Here is a 15,924-nt window from a genome sequence, read left to right on the forward strand (position 1 = left end):
TTTTCTGAATGCTTCACTAACCAAAAATAGTAGAAGGAGTGTTCGTAATCTGTCACATGAAAAGTGACCGCCTGTATTGACACCGCAGTGACTATAGATCCCTGTTTACAGGCGTCAGTTGGGAAACACAAGCAGAGAAATGCAGGTTTCCCATCTCTGTAAATGTCAGTGTCTCTCCCCTTTCTCTTGTGGATTGAAAGCGTAGACGGAGAGTACCCCCATGTGACCCTCTTCCTCTGGACTCCACTTAAATCCCTCTACAATGTTTAGTTCAGATATAGTCCTTACTACAGCTATACTACAAATTAATCTGGAAGCTAGGCCAGTGTTGGGATATCCCTAATCCCATCAGCTGGTATTTTTGGCACATGCCTATATTTTTTTTTATTTTTTTTTTGCATAAATTGCTGGCTCCTATGACCCTGCAGTAAACCAGTCTCTACCTCTCTAGGTGCCTACCTGCTCTGGCACCAGTGCCACAGCTGACACTAGCAAAGCTTGTCTGCTCTAGCTGGGGGCATGTAGGGTGCCCATACGTCCCGCTGATGCTGGCTGGCATCTTGTCAAGTTCGGACAACGCATAAGACAAGGTACCGATTATATGATGGTATCCCGACGTGTCCATTCCTGTTCCGTTGCTCCAGTCACTAGGATGCATTCTTCAGTCTCCATGACAACCAGTATTTGCCCATTGTTAGAATTTCTATGCCCCAATCCCATTAATATGGGTATATAAGGCTTTACGTATTTTAAGCACATTTTCTGTAGATTCTTCAGGTAGCACAATATATTGCTAATTCTCTATTCTGAAAAGGATTAAATGACTCGTTCGTTTGAATAAAATATTTTCTTTTGTCCTGTTTAATTTTGATGGACTAGAAAATGTGTTTCCAAGGTTGTAGTAATAATGGATGCAGCACTTTGTGTTTTCATCGGATTCACTCGTACTATTGGTTTTGTTGATTCCAAGATATAACAGGAGACTTGAAATATTAAATAGCCGGGGGAGACTCGGTACAATAGAAACTTGTTAAAGGTGTTTTAAGCAACACATCAAAGTGTTGTCTCAAATCTCTTCAGCCGAAACTTTTAAAGGGAACCGTTACTTGCACAACCTGCCTCTCATACTGTATTCAGTGGGCAAATAATCCCTGTTACTTTGTCTCTGTAGTGTTTATAAGACACTGACCTGATTGCAGCTTCCAGCTTCAGCGGGTAGCAGTACAGAATTATAAGACAGGAGCACGTTTCCACCAGGTACTATCGCCTAAAGTAATAGAAGTCTCTATTTACAGGGACACCCTTCGCATACTAGCTACATATTAGCTACTGGCAAGCTTACAATCTATGGGATGTATAAATAATTATTATGTGTGTTTTAGCACGCATATATATGTGCATTTAAATGTCCCTACATTGTAAAGCCTTAGCCCTTATCTTTCGCTTCAGTGGTTTGTCACTATTCACCGTGCTGCCGAACAGTGAGTAGTTGTAAACTCACTAATTACCTAATTAGTGCAGCCTTGGGTGAATGGAGAAGGGTCTATCATCAGAGGCCTGACTGCTGTGTAAGGCTCTTGTGCTTGTACACGCAACGGAGGTCATTAATGAATTGTGCAGGATGCTCACCACAAACCGCCTTTGTTCTGCACCTGTGCGGCTGGATTGTCTGCACGGAGAACACCCCTGCTCCAGAGCCTCCTGTATGAGGCGGAGAGATCTCCAGAGAGACATATCGGGTCCTATATGTTTCTATTAAAAGAAAAAATAACTTCTTTTTTTTTCCTCTTAAAATACTACTTAATTTAGCCTGATTTATGGCTTATATTAATCATGACAGAAGGACTGTGTTTATTACATGTGACAATATTCTGTGTGTGTGTGTTTGAACCTTTCTAATACATAGCTCAGAGCTTGCCAGGAATATGTATATATATTTTAGTGTATGTGTGTATATATATATATATATATATATATATATATATGTATGTGTATATATATATATATATGTATGTGTATATATATATATATATGTATGTGTATATATATATATATGTATGTGTATATATATATATATGTATGTGTATATATATATATATGTATGTGTATATATATATATATATATATATATGTATGTGTATATATATATATGTATGTGTATATATATATGTATGTGTGTATATATATGTATGTGTATATATATATATGTATGTATGTGTATATATATATATGTGTATGTGTGTATGTATATATATATATATATGTATGTGTATGTGTGTATGTATATATATATATATATATATATATATATATATATATATATATAATTATATATTCTCCGTGAAAGTCCAACCTATAGACGCAAAACCGAAGTCCTTTTATAACGGTGGTAATCGTTTCCATGATTACCACTAATCCGACATTGACAAGCCCTACAAACTAAATCCGAATTTCTGCAAAACCGATGTGAAAATAAACAGACTTACCTTGAACCCGCTGCTGGAGATCTCCGATTGGATCACCACGCTAACAGCAAGTTATTCCGATTGGAGAAGTGTTCGACACTGCAGCTTGACGTCATTGCGACGTCTGTCAATAGAAATTTAAAGTGGCAATGTGGGGAGCCCTAAGGTTAAGTGTTTAAACACTTAACCCGACATTGCCGCTTTAAATTTGTATTGACAGACGTCGCGATGACATCAAGCTGCAGTGACGAACACTTCTCCAATCGGGATAACTTGCTGTTAGCGTGGTGATCCCATCGGAGATCTCCAGCGTTGGCTTCAAGGTAAGTCTGTTTATTTTCACAACGATTTTGCAGAAATTCGGATTTTAGTTGGAGGGTGGAGGGTTGTCTGTCAGATTTTTCCTAATCGATCAAGCGTACCCAACCCTTTTTATAGGCAGTTCAGAGGGCCTAAAAAGGTCACCTCTACACCCCTTTACCTCATTACAATAATTTCGGTCTCTCATTGGGACACCTACTCCACACTCCTCTGCACATGCCACCACATTGCTCCACTCACCCAAATTGAGGAGCACGGTGGGTCCCCATACCAGTGCCCAACCAAAGGGGAATCATTAACATGACATTTTATTTTTAACTTAGTTACAGGACTTCTATAATTAAAATCAGAAAACTTTTGTTATCATTATAACCACCCTTTAGTATCGGTTTACTGAAACTATCTATGAGGCAGGTGTTACCATAGAACACTTGAAGACGTATTAAAGAAACACGGCTTGCTTTGTGGGATAATATGATAAAGGGAAAATAAACTTTTTTTTTTTCTTTTTATGACCAACTAACATAAAAGATTTTTCCTGAAGTTGTCCGAAGATTTGTAACTCTCTAATAAAGATCTTTATATGTGGTGATGAAGAGACACCAATGACCCTGGCATACTACTAGAGGTCGGGATGACCAGCCCCACTTAAAAGTTTCACACTAACTAAGGTTCTAGCCATAGAATATTATCTTACAGCCCTAAAGAGACGCTGCTCCTATCATTCTTAATACCGTAATATTGTAAGTAAGAAAATGTATCTCTTCTGTGGCCTTTAGACTCAGCAATGCGTAGCTCTGCAATCTGTTACCAGCTTTCCCAGCAACAGCGGGATTAATTGTCAAAAACACTGAGCAGAGTGTGAGACTCTCCTTCAGATAGCAGCCGTAATACAAATGAACCGCTGTGTTTACCAGCAAGGCAGGCAGGTGAGCTGACCCAGAAAATTTACTGTCTGTGAGCTAAATCCCCATCACAATTTGCTTTCATTGCAGGTCTCCGGTTATGGCTGGCGGATTATTTGCTGTAGACAGAAGATGGTTCTGGGAGCTCGGAGGATACGATCCGGGGTTGGAGATTTGGGGAGGAGAGCAGTATGAAATATCTTTCAAGGTCAGCCTGGGACTTTCGCTGTTATTGTTAACGGCCTCCTGTGAAATGCCGGGACGCAGATCGTTTTCTTATAGAAACGCTGTAGAGCCTTGCTCGTGTTTGTGCCCGGGCAAGAGTCGTTCACAGGCACGCTCCTGAATTCTTCTGACACCTGTGAAAGCAGCAAATGTTCAGCACACACATTCCCATTTACCAGATAGAGTTACTGGCTGCACCCCTTGTAATTAGTCACCCGTCGCGAGCCCCTTTGACAGGGCAGAGACAAGTCGCACAGAAACAGCTCCGTTTATTGTCCTGAAATTAAGATAAAGTGGTGCAGTCATCTGTAGCTGATAGATTAATAACTGTGCCGAAATCACAAGTACAAAAGGCTGGCTGCTAGGAGGGGGCGGACGTAAACTGGGAAGTGAAGGATAGCTAGGCTAAGCTTATTTATTTACATGCAGCTCTGCACAGAACAGAGGAAATCTAAATACGAGGCCAGCAAGTGCTGTGCAGCATTGCTGTCACTGCAGATATAGATGTGTTTTACCATATTGTCGGGGAAGTTTCAAGTATACAGCTTATTGTTTAGCATGGCGTAAAGAATTGTCAGCCTTTGGGACCGTTGGTTCTGTGCTAGGCTACATTTTCCCATAATGCTTAGCCAGCTAACGTCATGTGACCTGTCGTTCATTAATGGCTGGAGGGAGGCCCTCTCACTGATTTATAACTTGTATACTTCAGAAATGGAGCAGATAGCCTCACCTACATAAAGATCATTTATAAGACTGTTCGCTATAAAATAAATTAGGAAGGTTTTTTTAATAAATGTCTCATATCTAACTGTGGTCTGCACTGGAATAAGGTTACAGTAAGTGTGCCATTAGTAAACCACTGACTGTTATTATATAGACACTCAGGGCCTGGTTCATTAAGGAAAGTAAAACAAAAGAAATGACCGAGTTTTCTCCTGGACAAAACCATGGTACAATGCAAGGGGGGCAGATTAGTTTATTATTTTGCACATTAGCTAAATACTGGCTGTTTTTTCATGTAGCACACAAATCATCATCTGTTTATATAGCGCCATTAGGAGCTTACTTTCTAAATTTCCTAACACACACATTCATTTGTTAGCAGCCAATTAACCTACCAGTATGTGTTTGGAGTGTGGGAGGAAACCGGAGCACCCGGAATAAACCCACGCAAACACAGGGAGAACATACAAACTCCACACAGATAAGGCCATGGTCGGGAATTGAACTCATGACCCCAGTGCTGTGAGACAGTAGTGCTGACCACTGAGCCACCGTGCTGCCCATGACAAATACTTGATAGCTTATGTTACACTGAATTTTAAAGTTGATCTAGGACATGCCCTACCCTCACTATAAATCTGCCATCACATTTTAAATCTAATCCCCTCCAATGCAACAAGGTTTTGCCACGTGAAACAGGCCCTCAGTGTGTATGCCAGGCCTGGGTAGAGCAAATAAACCCAATTAAATAAGTTAGGCTAAATTACAGATAGTGATGTACAGTTTCTATGTTCCGTCTGCCATCATTATTTTCATCTTCTGAGCCGCTGATAACCAGCCTGCTATTTAATATGACTGCTCATCTCAAAGGGAAAATGTGTTGCATAACGATTAAGTGTTATAAAATACGTTTTAATAATGTATTTGTTTATTATAATGGTTTATGTACAAAAAAAAAGACAGTGAAGGTCAAAGCAGTAAATTGTCTGGCCCCATTTTCTTCATATCATGTTTGGTTCCATTGTCCCTTTGATTACAACTATAGGTCTCCACAGACTAATCTGCAGAGCCTGGAGCTCTCTTCCCTTCACTTCTGCCTACTGATCCTCTTTCCTGAGCTGAAGGGGTAGTTAACTAAAATAAGGGATAGGGAGATCGTTTGGCAGCAAGAACTGACAATGAAAGATGTTTGGGTGCCTCCAAGTTGGCATTGCCCCTAATATGTTGAGTTTGAATGCACAGCTTGTGTTATAGCTGGCTAATAATGTTTCTCTCTGCAGGTATGGATGTGTGGAGGACGAATGGAAGATACTCCCTGCTCACGAGTAGGACACATATACAGAAAGTATGTGCCATACAAGGTTCCTGCTGGTGTAAGCTTAGCTCGGGTAAGACTCTTCCTCCTGCAATGATTTGCTGATATTGTGCAGCTTAGAATGTAATCGATTATTTGTCTGTTTGGTAATTCTTATCCAAAACCATTACCATAAATGTATATTTGTATTCTTTTATTCCTAAAGGGACTATTTTTGCTCTTGTTGCTGTGATTTGTTCTAGGACCCTGGAAATTTGAGACCAGACAAAGGGGAGATATCCAGAACTCTGTAACTTTGCTGTAGAGCCTGTACAGAGTTACGGGAAAGAATATTCAACACATACATTGACCTGTATTCTAGACCATAGAAATTGGTGGTTATAATGTCTTTATACTTGTCAGTAAAGATTATTTTTCAATTTTTAACTTCTCACTACTAATACCGTATGCTTCACAATGATTGCTGTTCCACAGTCAGTTAACTACAATCAGGAAACCTATGTCGACAGAAAACCACAAGCTTAACGTTCTTAATTGCAATTGATGGCATAAGTTATTGGAAATACTGATTTATGTACAGATAATCTGCATGGGTGCAGGTTTTCACAAGAATCACTTGCCTCAGCGAGGAATTACGCCATAGGTACGACTTTGGACAGCAGTGTGCCCACACTTATTATATACAGAACTAGGTGACACTCACTGGCTCGTAGCTGCTGATTGTCAGCTGTGGTGCATACAAATATTGCACCTAAATGCAGCGTAAGTATGTGCAAGTTTGCTGGTTGTACTTTAGCCCCATCTAGTGGACACAATGTGTTCGCAAATGAACTTGAATAAATGTCTCAATAGTTTAGTAAAAGTTTTCCTGCTGTTCTAGAATAAACCTGCAGCAAGGGCAAGTTCAATACTGGGGTTACAGCCACAACAGGGCCCGGAGTTGAGGCTGGCCCAGGCCCCTGCTCCCCCCAGAGCAGAGCTTGGGGCTCGGGAGGCTACAGCTGCATGTCCTGGGCTCTACCCAAATCTTAATATGGTACCAAGCAATGCACTGTTCCACCCCTGAACAAGGGTGAAATGGCAGCACTGAATACAACCTTAGGTTTTATATATTGTAATTTGCAGTCGGTCACCAGGCTTTGATATACCTTACGTCCATCTTCTTGCAGAACTTAAAGCGCGTTGCTGAAGTTTGGATGGATGAATATGCCGAGTACATCTATCAGCGGCGACCTGATTACCGTCATCTCTCGCCTGGTGATGTGGCGTCTCAGAAAGAGCTACGCGCCAAGTTAAACTGTCAGAACTTCAAGTGGTTCATGACCAAGGTCGCTTGGGATTTGCCCAAACACTACCCTCCGGTGGAACCTCCTGCAGCCGCTTGGGGAGAGGTAACGAAGACGTTAAACCCAGATTATTAATGTGATATGTTTTGGGTTTTTTAATTACCTAGGAATCCTATTGAAAGTATCCACATACACACATTCAGAAGGAGATTATTCAATAAAGTGAAGCCTTCATGGGGGTAATTGGGGAAAGGTCAATGATTTGCTTATTCTACTAACTTGCTAGTGGAGCGTAGTGATAAGATGGCTTCAGTACAGTCAGGGTCAAACCTTTTCTCCATGAAGCCTAGGGTAGAGAATGACAGGTAAATTTGTTTTCCTATATATGTCTTATAAAATATTTATTTTTTGGGGGGAGTTAATGGTCTTTAACTGGTCCCTGTGTATTTAGTGGTATATCATGTCAACCTTAGAGTGCATTTCTGCTGCTAATTATCTGCCTTCTCACCTCCGCTGTGCAGATTCGGAACAAGAAGACCGGACTATGTGTAGATACAAAGCATGGGTCTATGGGCTCCGAGCTGCACCTGGAAGTCTGCACCAAGGGACGTAAGGTGGACGCGTGGAGCAGCGTGCAGGTAGATGTGATGAGGTTTGACCCCCAGACTCACAGCTAAGCCAGAGCCTGTGAATAAGACACTAAGGTGGTTTGTTTTGCAGGTGTTCACCCTGGGCTGGAGGGAAGACATTCGCCCTGGAGACCCCCAGCACACCAAGAAAGTTTGCTTTGATGCCATATCACACACAAGCCCGGTCACACTCTTTGATTGCCATGGGATGAAGGGGAACCAACTGTGGAAATACAGAAAGGTGAGCTTCATTGCCAAGCACTAGAAAAAGGTCACTGGTCCCTTCCCCATACTACTAGATTATAACATTGCATCTAGAACGTCCTTCACATCCACATATCTGTAATATAACTGCATCAAAAATATCAACAGGAACAAAAAGTACTCCAAATGAAACATAACATCACATTAAGGTCTATTTCTTTTGATTTGTTTTATGTGTAAAAAATTACTGTAACCAAGCTAATATTCTGTATATCGGTGGTAATCGTTACGATTACCACTATTCCGACATGGAGATGCCTTACAAAGAAAATCCGGTAAACCGATTGGAAAGTAAACAGACTTGCCTTCAACCCGACGCTGGACATCTCCGATGAAAGCACCACGCTGACATCAAGTGATTCCGATTGAACAAGTGTTCGGCACTGCAGGCTGACGTCATCGCAACGTCTGTCAATAGAAATTTAAAGCGGCAATGTGGGGACCCCTAAGGTTAAGTGTTTAAACACTTAACCCGACATTGCCGCTTTAAATTTCTATTGACAGACGTTGCGATGACGTCAGCCTGCAGTGCCGAACACTTGTTCAATCGGAATCACTTGATGTCAGCGTGGTGCTTTCATCGGAGATGTCCAGCGTCGGGTTGAAGGTAAGTCTGTTTATTTTCCTATCAGTTTTTCATAATTTCGGATTTTCTTTGTAGGGCTTCTCCATGTCAGAATACTGGTAGTAGGTAAAGCATACCCAACCCCTGTATATAGTGTTCTCTATAAGTATTGGGATAGTAAAGTAAAATAAGAAAGCTATTTTAGGGCACTTGATTGGGGTTGTATTTTATTTGATCTTCAAAATGAAAAAACTTAGGAAAGAAAAACTTCTACCCAATCGGAGCCCTAGATTGTTAACAACAGCACAGTATGTAATCTCGGCCAAATTATGTGTGTGTTAGCAGATTGAAGTGTCAAGGAGTTCCGGTCCAGAGTTCAAACAACCCTCCAGAGGGTGACCCTGGCTGTGGGTGCCATAAGGAAAATCACCTTTTTATCCTTCTTTATAACAAATATGATGTGTTACTCCCCTCCCAGCCCCAACCAGAGGGAGATACTCATGAGTGTCTAATTAACCTCTCATTCAGTTCAGCCATGGCAGGACAATTTAGAATTTCTCTGATGCTCATGTCAAGAGCTGCTTAATCATTGGCTGGTGCAAGCGTCCAATCGGTGCTCTCGCCAAGAGGTGTCGATAGTAGACAAATTGAAAACTCTCCAGAGACATTACAGAGACGCCTAGGGGCGATTGTCTGAAAAATGGCAGGGGCCGTGGATATCTGATCCTTGCTGGATTTACCGTTATATATGTGGTATGGAGCTTGTTCTAATGCAGGAAATAACACAAGACGTTAGAGGCACTGTCACAACGTCAGGCCTGAGATTGTACCTGTGCCTACAGTTGTATTTTGCTGCCCCTTCCAGGGGACAAGCGTGAACCTCAGATTATGTTGCCCTGTGGCAAAGACTAATAACCTTTATTCTCTTCCTAGGACAAGACTATTTACCATCCCACCAGCAACAGTTGTATGGACTGCAATGAGTCTGACCGCAGGTTGTTCATGAATATCTGCAATCCTGCCTCACCCACACAGCAATGGACTATTGAAAATACCAACTCCACAGTCTTAGACATTTTCAACCGGAATCGGGGCTTATAACAATGGGGGGAAAAAATAAATATACATATATAAATAGGAATATATATTTTAAATCTATATTTTTTACTGGTGGGTGGGATATTTGTTTCCCTCTGGCAAGAAAATGTATTTTTCCGTTTTCATCGGTGTGTAGGGTTAGAAAGAATTTTGGGATATTTGGGATGTGTGAGCGCAGGCTGGCTTATTTTAAATGATGCTGTGACTGAACATCGACATCTTTGTGTCAGCTGTTCACATTTTATTAAAGCAATGTTTGTTCTGCAAATTGCACAGACAGACAGGTGCTGCGATGAAGGAATTGAATTGACGGTTTGGTCTGTTCTAATGCTGCTCGTCATAGAGTTTGGGTGATCTGTGGCTGTTGTGGAGCTTCAAGACCCAGCAGTTGAGCTGGGACTTGTAGTTCCACAGCGGCTAAAGAGCCAGTAGTTGTTGAAGCCTGTGCTACAGTAGAGGACAGTGTGCCGTAGACATGATGCCGTTACGGCAGAATTTATTGGCAGGTAGAGTTATCAATCAACACGCGTTGACTACGTGGCCCCAAACTGACTATCAACCCTTGATAAACTTCTGAGCTCCTTCCTTTAAACATAACCCAGGAATTATGGATGATATTAAAATTGGTGTCATCTTGGAATCTTTCAGATGTCAGCCAGATCTGCCTAAATATCTGATCAGCAGATGAGACATCTGCCAGTGTGTGGCCATTGTCCGACTGCACTAAGTGGGACCTGTCATGATCTGGTAATTGGATCCAAATTGGAAATAGATCTCGTCACTTAGGCCAAATAACCAGATCTGCCAATTTATGAGCAGAATAATAGTGTTGGCTGCGTTTAGAGTGTGTGGTTTGGGTCGCCAAAAGCCATTTTTCCCAAAAAGTAGTATTCCTTCCACGGTTATATGTAAACAGAAGATTTGTTATTTCAGACTAATGAGCGCCTCTCCCTCATTCCCTAGCTGTAGCTGTCATGAACGGATTCGATCTCTTGTATTCCTATAGGGTGTAGACCCTTAATCAGTTTTTAGTTTTTTTTTATAGTATCTCCTTAGGATTCTGTTCTATAAAATGTAATTTAAGATGGTTTTTGTTTTTTTTATAGTTTGTCTTTTGTTTGTGGTGAACGAGACTCAGAGATTGAAAAGTACAGATAATATAGGGTACAAAATAGAAACTTGCTACGGCTGCTAGCGTTACAATGGACCCGTAACCTACACACAGTGAACTAGTTATGACAATCTAAAAACTAGAATCATAGTTCACAACAGCACCTCTAAACGGGACAGTGGCAATACATCCTCATTGAAATAAGCAGCCTGCAGCCCTAAGTGATCAGCAAATGCCTAAACTTGAACTATTTCCTAGTGCCTTGCTGGACAAGAGGACGGGGGGGGAGTTGGGAGGAACAATACAGAGTGTGCAATTTGATTTCTCGCCTTTTACCTCTTTATATCCAGGAATCATTCGTGTGATTGAGCTTTGTTGGCCTGTGAATGAGTGCGATGCTGTGTATGCAAGCCCCTTTCTAATCTGTCTAAAAGATGGTGACATTGATAGACATCGGTCCATAGTGCAATGCCCGGCATTATTGGAACAGACGTGGAGCACATAGTGAGCAGTAGATCACTGTTGTAAATGTTTCTATACCCGCAGCAGTTTTAACAAATGTCAGGCTGACCATGAGCACATTTTTGTCAAATCCATTGGTCATCAGCCAGATCTGCTGCATTATCACAGTGCTTGTCATAGTGATCGGTGAACACAATGCATTCCATCGCATCATAGTCGTCTGCTCCACCAGCCATAAATACATATTCTGAGTGTAGCTAACAACTCCAGTCTGTTGCTACAGAGCCAGGCACCTAAGCACCATGTCAGACAGGCTTTTAAGAACTTGTGATTGGGTGGAACCCAACGTTCCACCGTCACGCCGTAGCGATTCTGCCGTCTAAATGCTCCATGCAGGGCTTTGCCAGTGGAATCACGATGGTGTAACGGGAACAACACTCCACATTCACTTTCCATGATACAGTGACCAATCCTAGCTTGTTGGAATTGTGCAATCTGGACTAAACAATCCGTATTGTGATAAAAAATAATCTGACTTATTGAATCTGATGTCATTGTGCCTTGTAGAGTGTAAAAAAAAAAATGATTAATGTTTCGGCTGCCCCCACCCCAAAAATGAAAGGGGTTCTCCACCTTCAGTTGACCTTGATGTATTACTATATGTATCCCCCCCTCGACCAGTTTTACTAAATACATTGCTTTTTCTTTTATAACAAGTGTACTCTTCTGCCTTATCTACATGAACAGGCTGGTTGTGATCCAATACAAAGCGCCTCTGTGTATACAACTGAATTGAGCGTAGTAAAGCTGGGTCGTATCCCAGGGCAACCGAAATAACCATTCAGGCCCGATCATATAAATACAGTTCTGAAATGCACAGAAAGATAGTGCAATATACATATTTTCTATAAATATCTAAATGTAAATATTTAGCAAACGCTGCAGTTGGACTTGCACAAGCCGATAAATTAATTTGAAGGTCAAAAATTCCTGAGAAAGAAAATATATATATTTTTTTTTACATTATAGGCCCCCATTATTAAAACAAATATGCAACTGGCACGATAGTGTACATGGTGAGATTGTGGGTTCTTCCTGGCTCGTACACCTAGCCATTACTGTATTATGTATAGGTACTGTGCTTAAATGCTGTATGTTTTCCTAATGCTGCAATTATATCCGTGTAGTATATGCTTCGTTTGTGCGGTTGGAACGCTGTGTTATCATATAATAGACTACCTACCTCGGCTTCCAAACACAGCAGTCCTTGTACATAGGGTACCTTGTCTTACATACATTTATGTAACAGCTTGTTATTTTGTCCCTTTACTTATGCTTAAATACTTCTGAAAAACAAGAAAGTTTGTAAGATATTTTTATACACATGAGGAAAGGGTGATGTTATCTATGTTATATTTCCAAATGCATATGAAAAATGAGTCATACATAGCATATTAGTCCATAAGCAAACACGCATTCCATTCATTAAACATTCTATAATTACAATATATATGGCAGCTCCATTTTACAAACTACAAAATAGGTTTTTGCCAATGTTCTGTTTATATAGGACTATCTGCCACATACTCATGTGTGAACAGTTGATTGTAGTTCATGAGTACGTCCGGAAATCTGGTCTGGTGGAATCTCTTCAGGTAGATTTATATAACAAGTAATACAAGTTACTGCTGCTTTAGATAAATTGAGGCACACATGGGATAGGACCATAGGTGATTAAACTCTGCTTGGTTTTGTGTTGTTCCAAATACATCAAGCAGAAATGTTAACTAGTACAATAGAGGGTATAATAATTAGCCATACTGGGGATAGTCTGGAACGAAAATATCCTTTAGAATAATATATTTTATTTCACTTTATCCAAGCGTGCTTAGATAATATGCAATTATCTGGATGATGTCAACCTTATTCGCGTATTTGATTACCACAGTTTATCACCAAGTTATACATATCCATGGGTAAATGTATCAAGCCGAGATTTTTTCGGCGGGTTTGAAAAACCAATCAGATTCTAGCTGTTGTTTATTTAGTACATTCTACAAAATGACAGCTAGAGACTGGTTGCTATAGGCAACATCTCCACTTTTCAAACCCGCTGGAAAACTCTCAGCTTGATACATTTACCCCCCAGTGTCTAACAGCTTTTCAATATCCTTATCCCTTTGCCTTTTCCATACGTTCATTGCAAAGACATTTCATAGTCTTTTTGCATTGTTTTTTTTGTCTTTAAATTAAGAAGTGATCTTGTTATTTTTGGCTTTGGCCTCTAAACACCTTTTTTAACAAAGAATTTCCGTTCTTTCTTTTTCTTTCTATGTACCAGTAAATTTGATGTACTAAGTAAAAACGAAACAAGACTTTTCTATCCTATAAATCCTGCAACACATGACATAAGGTAGATTTGAACCTTACAACGTTCAGTAAGTGTCATCATTCGGAACAGCGGTGGCTTGATGGTAATGGCAGCTTAAATTAATCTGATCATAGATATCAGTGATCTCTATAGAAATCACATGATTCACACTAGTGCCGCACACATTTGTTTCATGCGCTGCTTGTAGTGTTTTTGATTAAGCGAGCACTTTAATTATAAGTCGTTTGGGGGGCGGGGGGGAAGTCAATTAGCCACAAAGTGTCTCCGGAACGTCCACAAGACACTTCGCGGCGGAATTCTGACAGAAATCTCTGCTTGTTTGTCCTCGCACAGCTATGGAAAATGAGAGATTTGGCTTGATGTCCGCTAGCCACATTGGCGGCAATTGAATCTCCCCCAGTTTGTACGGTCAGTGTAGTTCCCATAGAGATCAGTGATCTTTCTCCACGGATCTGTTGAATCTGTGTGTACTGTGGCGTGAGCTAAGCGTCGCTGTGTTTATAGTTTGTACGTACCCTATCCGCACTATCTGAGGATTGGTGTTGTAATCTAGATTCTGCATTACACTATATGCCTGGACACACATGCACATTATCCATCAGGTTTGCTTTTTGATAATAAACATTTTTAAATAATTGTCAGGTATACTCTGTTGATAAACAGCTGAATTTAAATATGTGACATGCCATACAGTCTAGATGGACCTTGGTGCATTACAGAAACCATCATTACATGTTTGCTATTGGCTATAAAAAAAAAAAAAAATAAAGATGCTTTTTTTTCCATATATTAATTTTTTACATATTTTAGTTGTGTTTTTTTTAATTATAATCATACTTGGGTAATGTAGAATACTTATCATCTGCTGTTTTAAGACCCATTCGTAACCTTTGCAGCAAATGTGTCACACGATCGTTCTATGTCCCAGTGCTACTATTGTTGCTCATTCACAGGATTTGTAAAGTGTACCCATCACGGAGGCAGACATTTTGTGGGTTGAAGCACTATTTATACAAATGGAGCATACCATTTCACAAGGAAATAGGGACCTCTCTGATGTGTTATGCTCACAAAATGGTTTCTTCCACTATATGTAGATGATGGGTCTATTTTTCATAACATTGTCGTGAGCTTAGAGCAGTCAATCAGACATTTACTTTTGTCAGGTTAACGTGTCCTGTCCAAAGCAAATATCTGTTAATTTGGGTACATTTGCAGTGTTTTCAGCGTGGTGTTAAATAACTATTTGTGTGGGCAATTTGGACTTTACAAAGAATGATTGAATTATGTTGAACATATATCACTACTTTAATTTATTGTTTAGAACTATACAATGACCATTAAATGCATGTTGTTTGCAAGATGCACACTGCTGTCAGCCTGTAAAGCCTGTTGTCTTTTTATTTTGCGAGATCGCTACTTTAAATATCATATTATCTGTTTATTTGTATGATAAGACTGTCATAAATCACATGTACAGTGTTTAGAATGTTGCAATGATCTGAAGTTTACTTTTCCTCTTTGCCAGTGGAAGATAAAATTAGTATTTTTATGTTGAAAAATAGTTGTGTGAGCAAAAAAAAAAAAGAGATATATTAATACAACTAACAGTACTCGAGTTTACGCTTTCTCTCAAGCTTCAGCTGTGGTTGGGTCACAGGTATCTTAAGCCCATTGTTAGCAGATAATCTTTACATTCCCTTCTCTTCTAATGCTAGGAAGTTTCCTTCAGATCGATGAGGGTGGTGATTACAGCACTTTAACCTTTAGTGGCGTGAATAATCCGTAATGACTTTTCTGACATAATGCATTGCTAGGTTTTTAAAGGCTGAAAAATATTTTTTTTTTCTCTTTATAATGTATTTAAATGAAATAAATTTTACAAACATTTCTTTCTTAACGTGTGTTGCTTCCATGAACGTTTTTAACTTTGTAAGCTGTTTTCACGAATAACATTAAATATTATTGGACTGGTCGGCGGCACCATGTAATATGTGATTACGTTCTTTAGAGTGGAGTTAGGCTGGGGTACACACTACATAGTTTTCAGCCAATTATCAGGTCAATCACACGATAAACGACTGTTTGTGTGTACGCACCAATGATGAACGATTATCGTTCCAAAGCACGTCGTGTCGTTTCATTTGATTTTTAAGCCGGAAC

General features: G+C 40.1%; 1 protein-coding gene across 1 annotated transcript in view; it reads left to right on the forward strand.

The window, feature by feature from the left end:
• Positions 1 to 15,661, forward strand: part of GALNT10 (polypeptide N-acetylgalactosaminyltransferase 10) — a 107,593-nt gene extending 91,932 nt beyond the window's left edge. The window contains exons 7-12 of the mRNA XM_075210116.1: positions 3,782 to 3,899; positions 5,920 to 6,027; positions 7,124 to 7,345; positions 7,762 to 7,878; positions 7,961 to 8,110; positions 9,632 to 15,661. Coding sequence (XP_075066217.1) covers positions 3,782 to 3,899; positions 5,920 to 6,027; positions 7,124 to 7,345; positions 7,762 to 7,878; positions 7,961 to 8,110; positions 9,632 to 9,799 — 883 coding nt within the window. The 3' untranslated portion in view covers positions 9,800 to 15,661. The remainder of the gene's footprint in view (positions 1 to 3,781; positions 3,900 to 5,919; positions 6,028 to 7,123; positions 7,346 to 7,761; positions 7,879 to 7,960; positions 8,111 to 9,631) is intronic.
• Positions 15,662 to 15,924: the final 263 nt, after the last annotated feature.

This window comes from Mixophyes fleayi, chromosome 4 (genome assembly GCF_038048845.1).
Source record: "Mixophyes fleayi isolate aMixFle1 chromosome 4, aMixFle1.hap1, whole genome shotgun sequence".
NCBI classification, from domain to species: Eukaryota; Metazoa; Chordata; class Amphibia; order Anura; family Limnodynastidae; genus Mixophyes; species Mixophyes fleayi.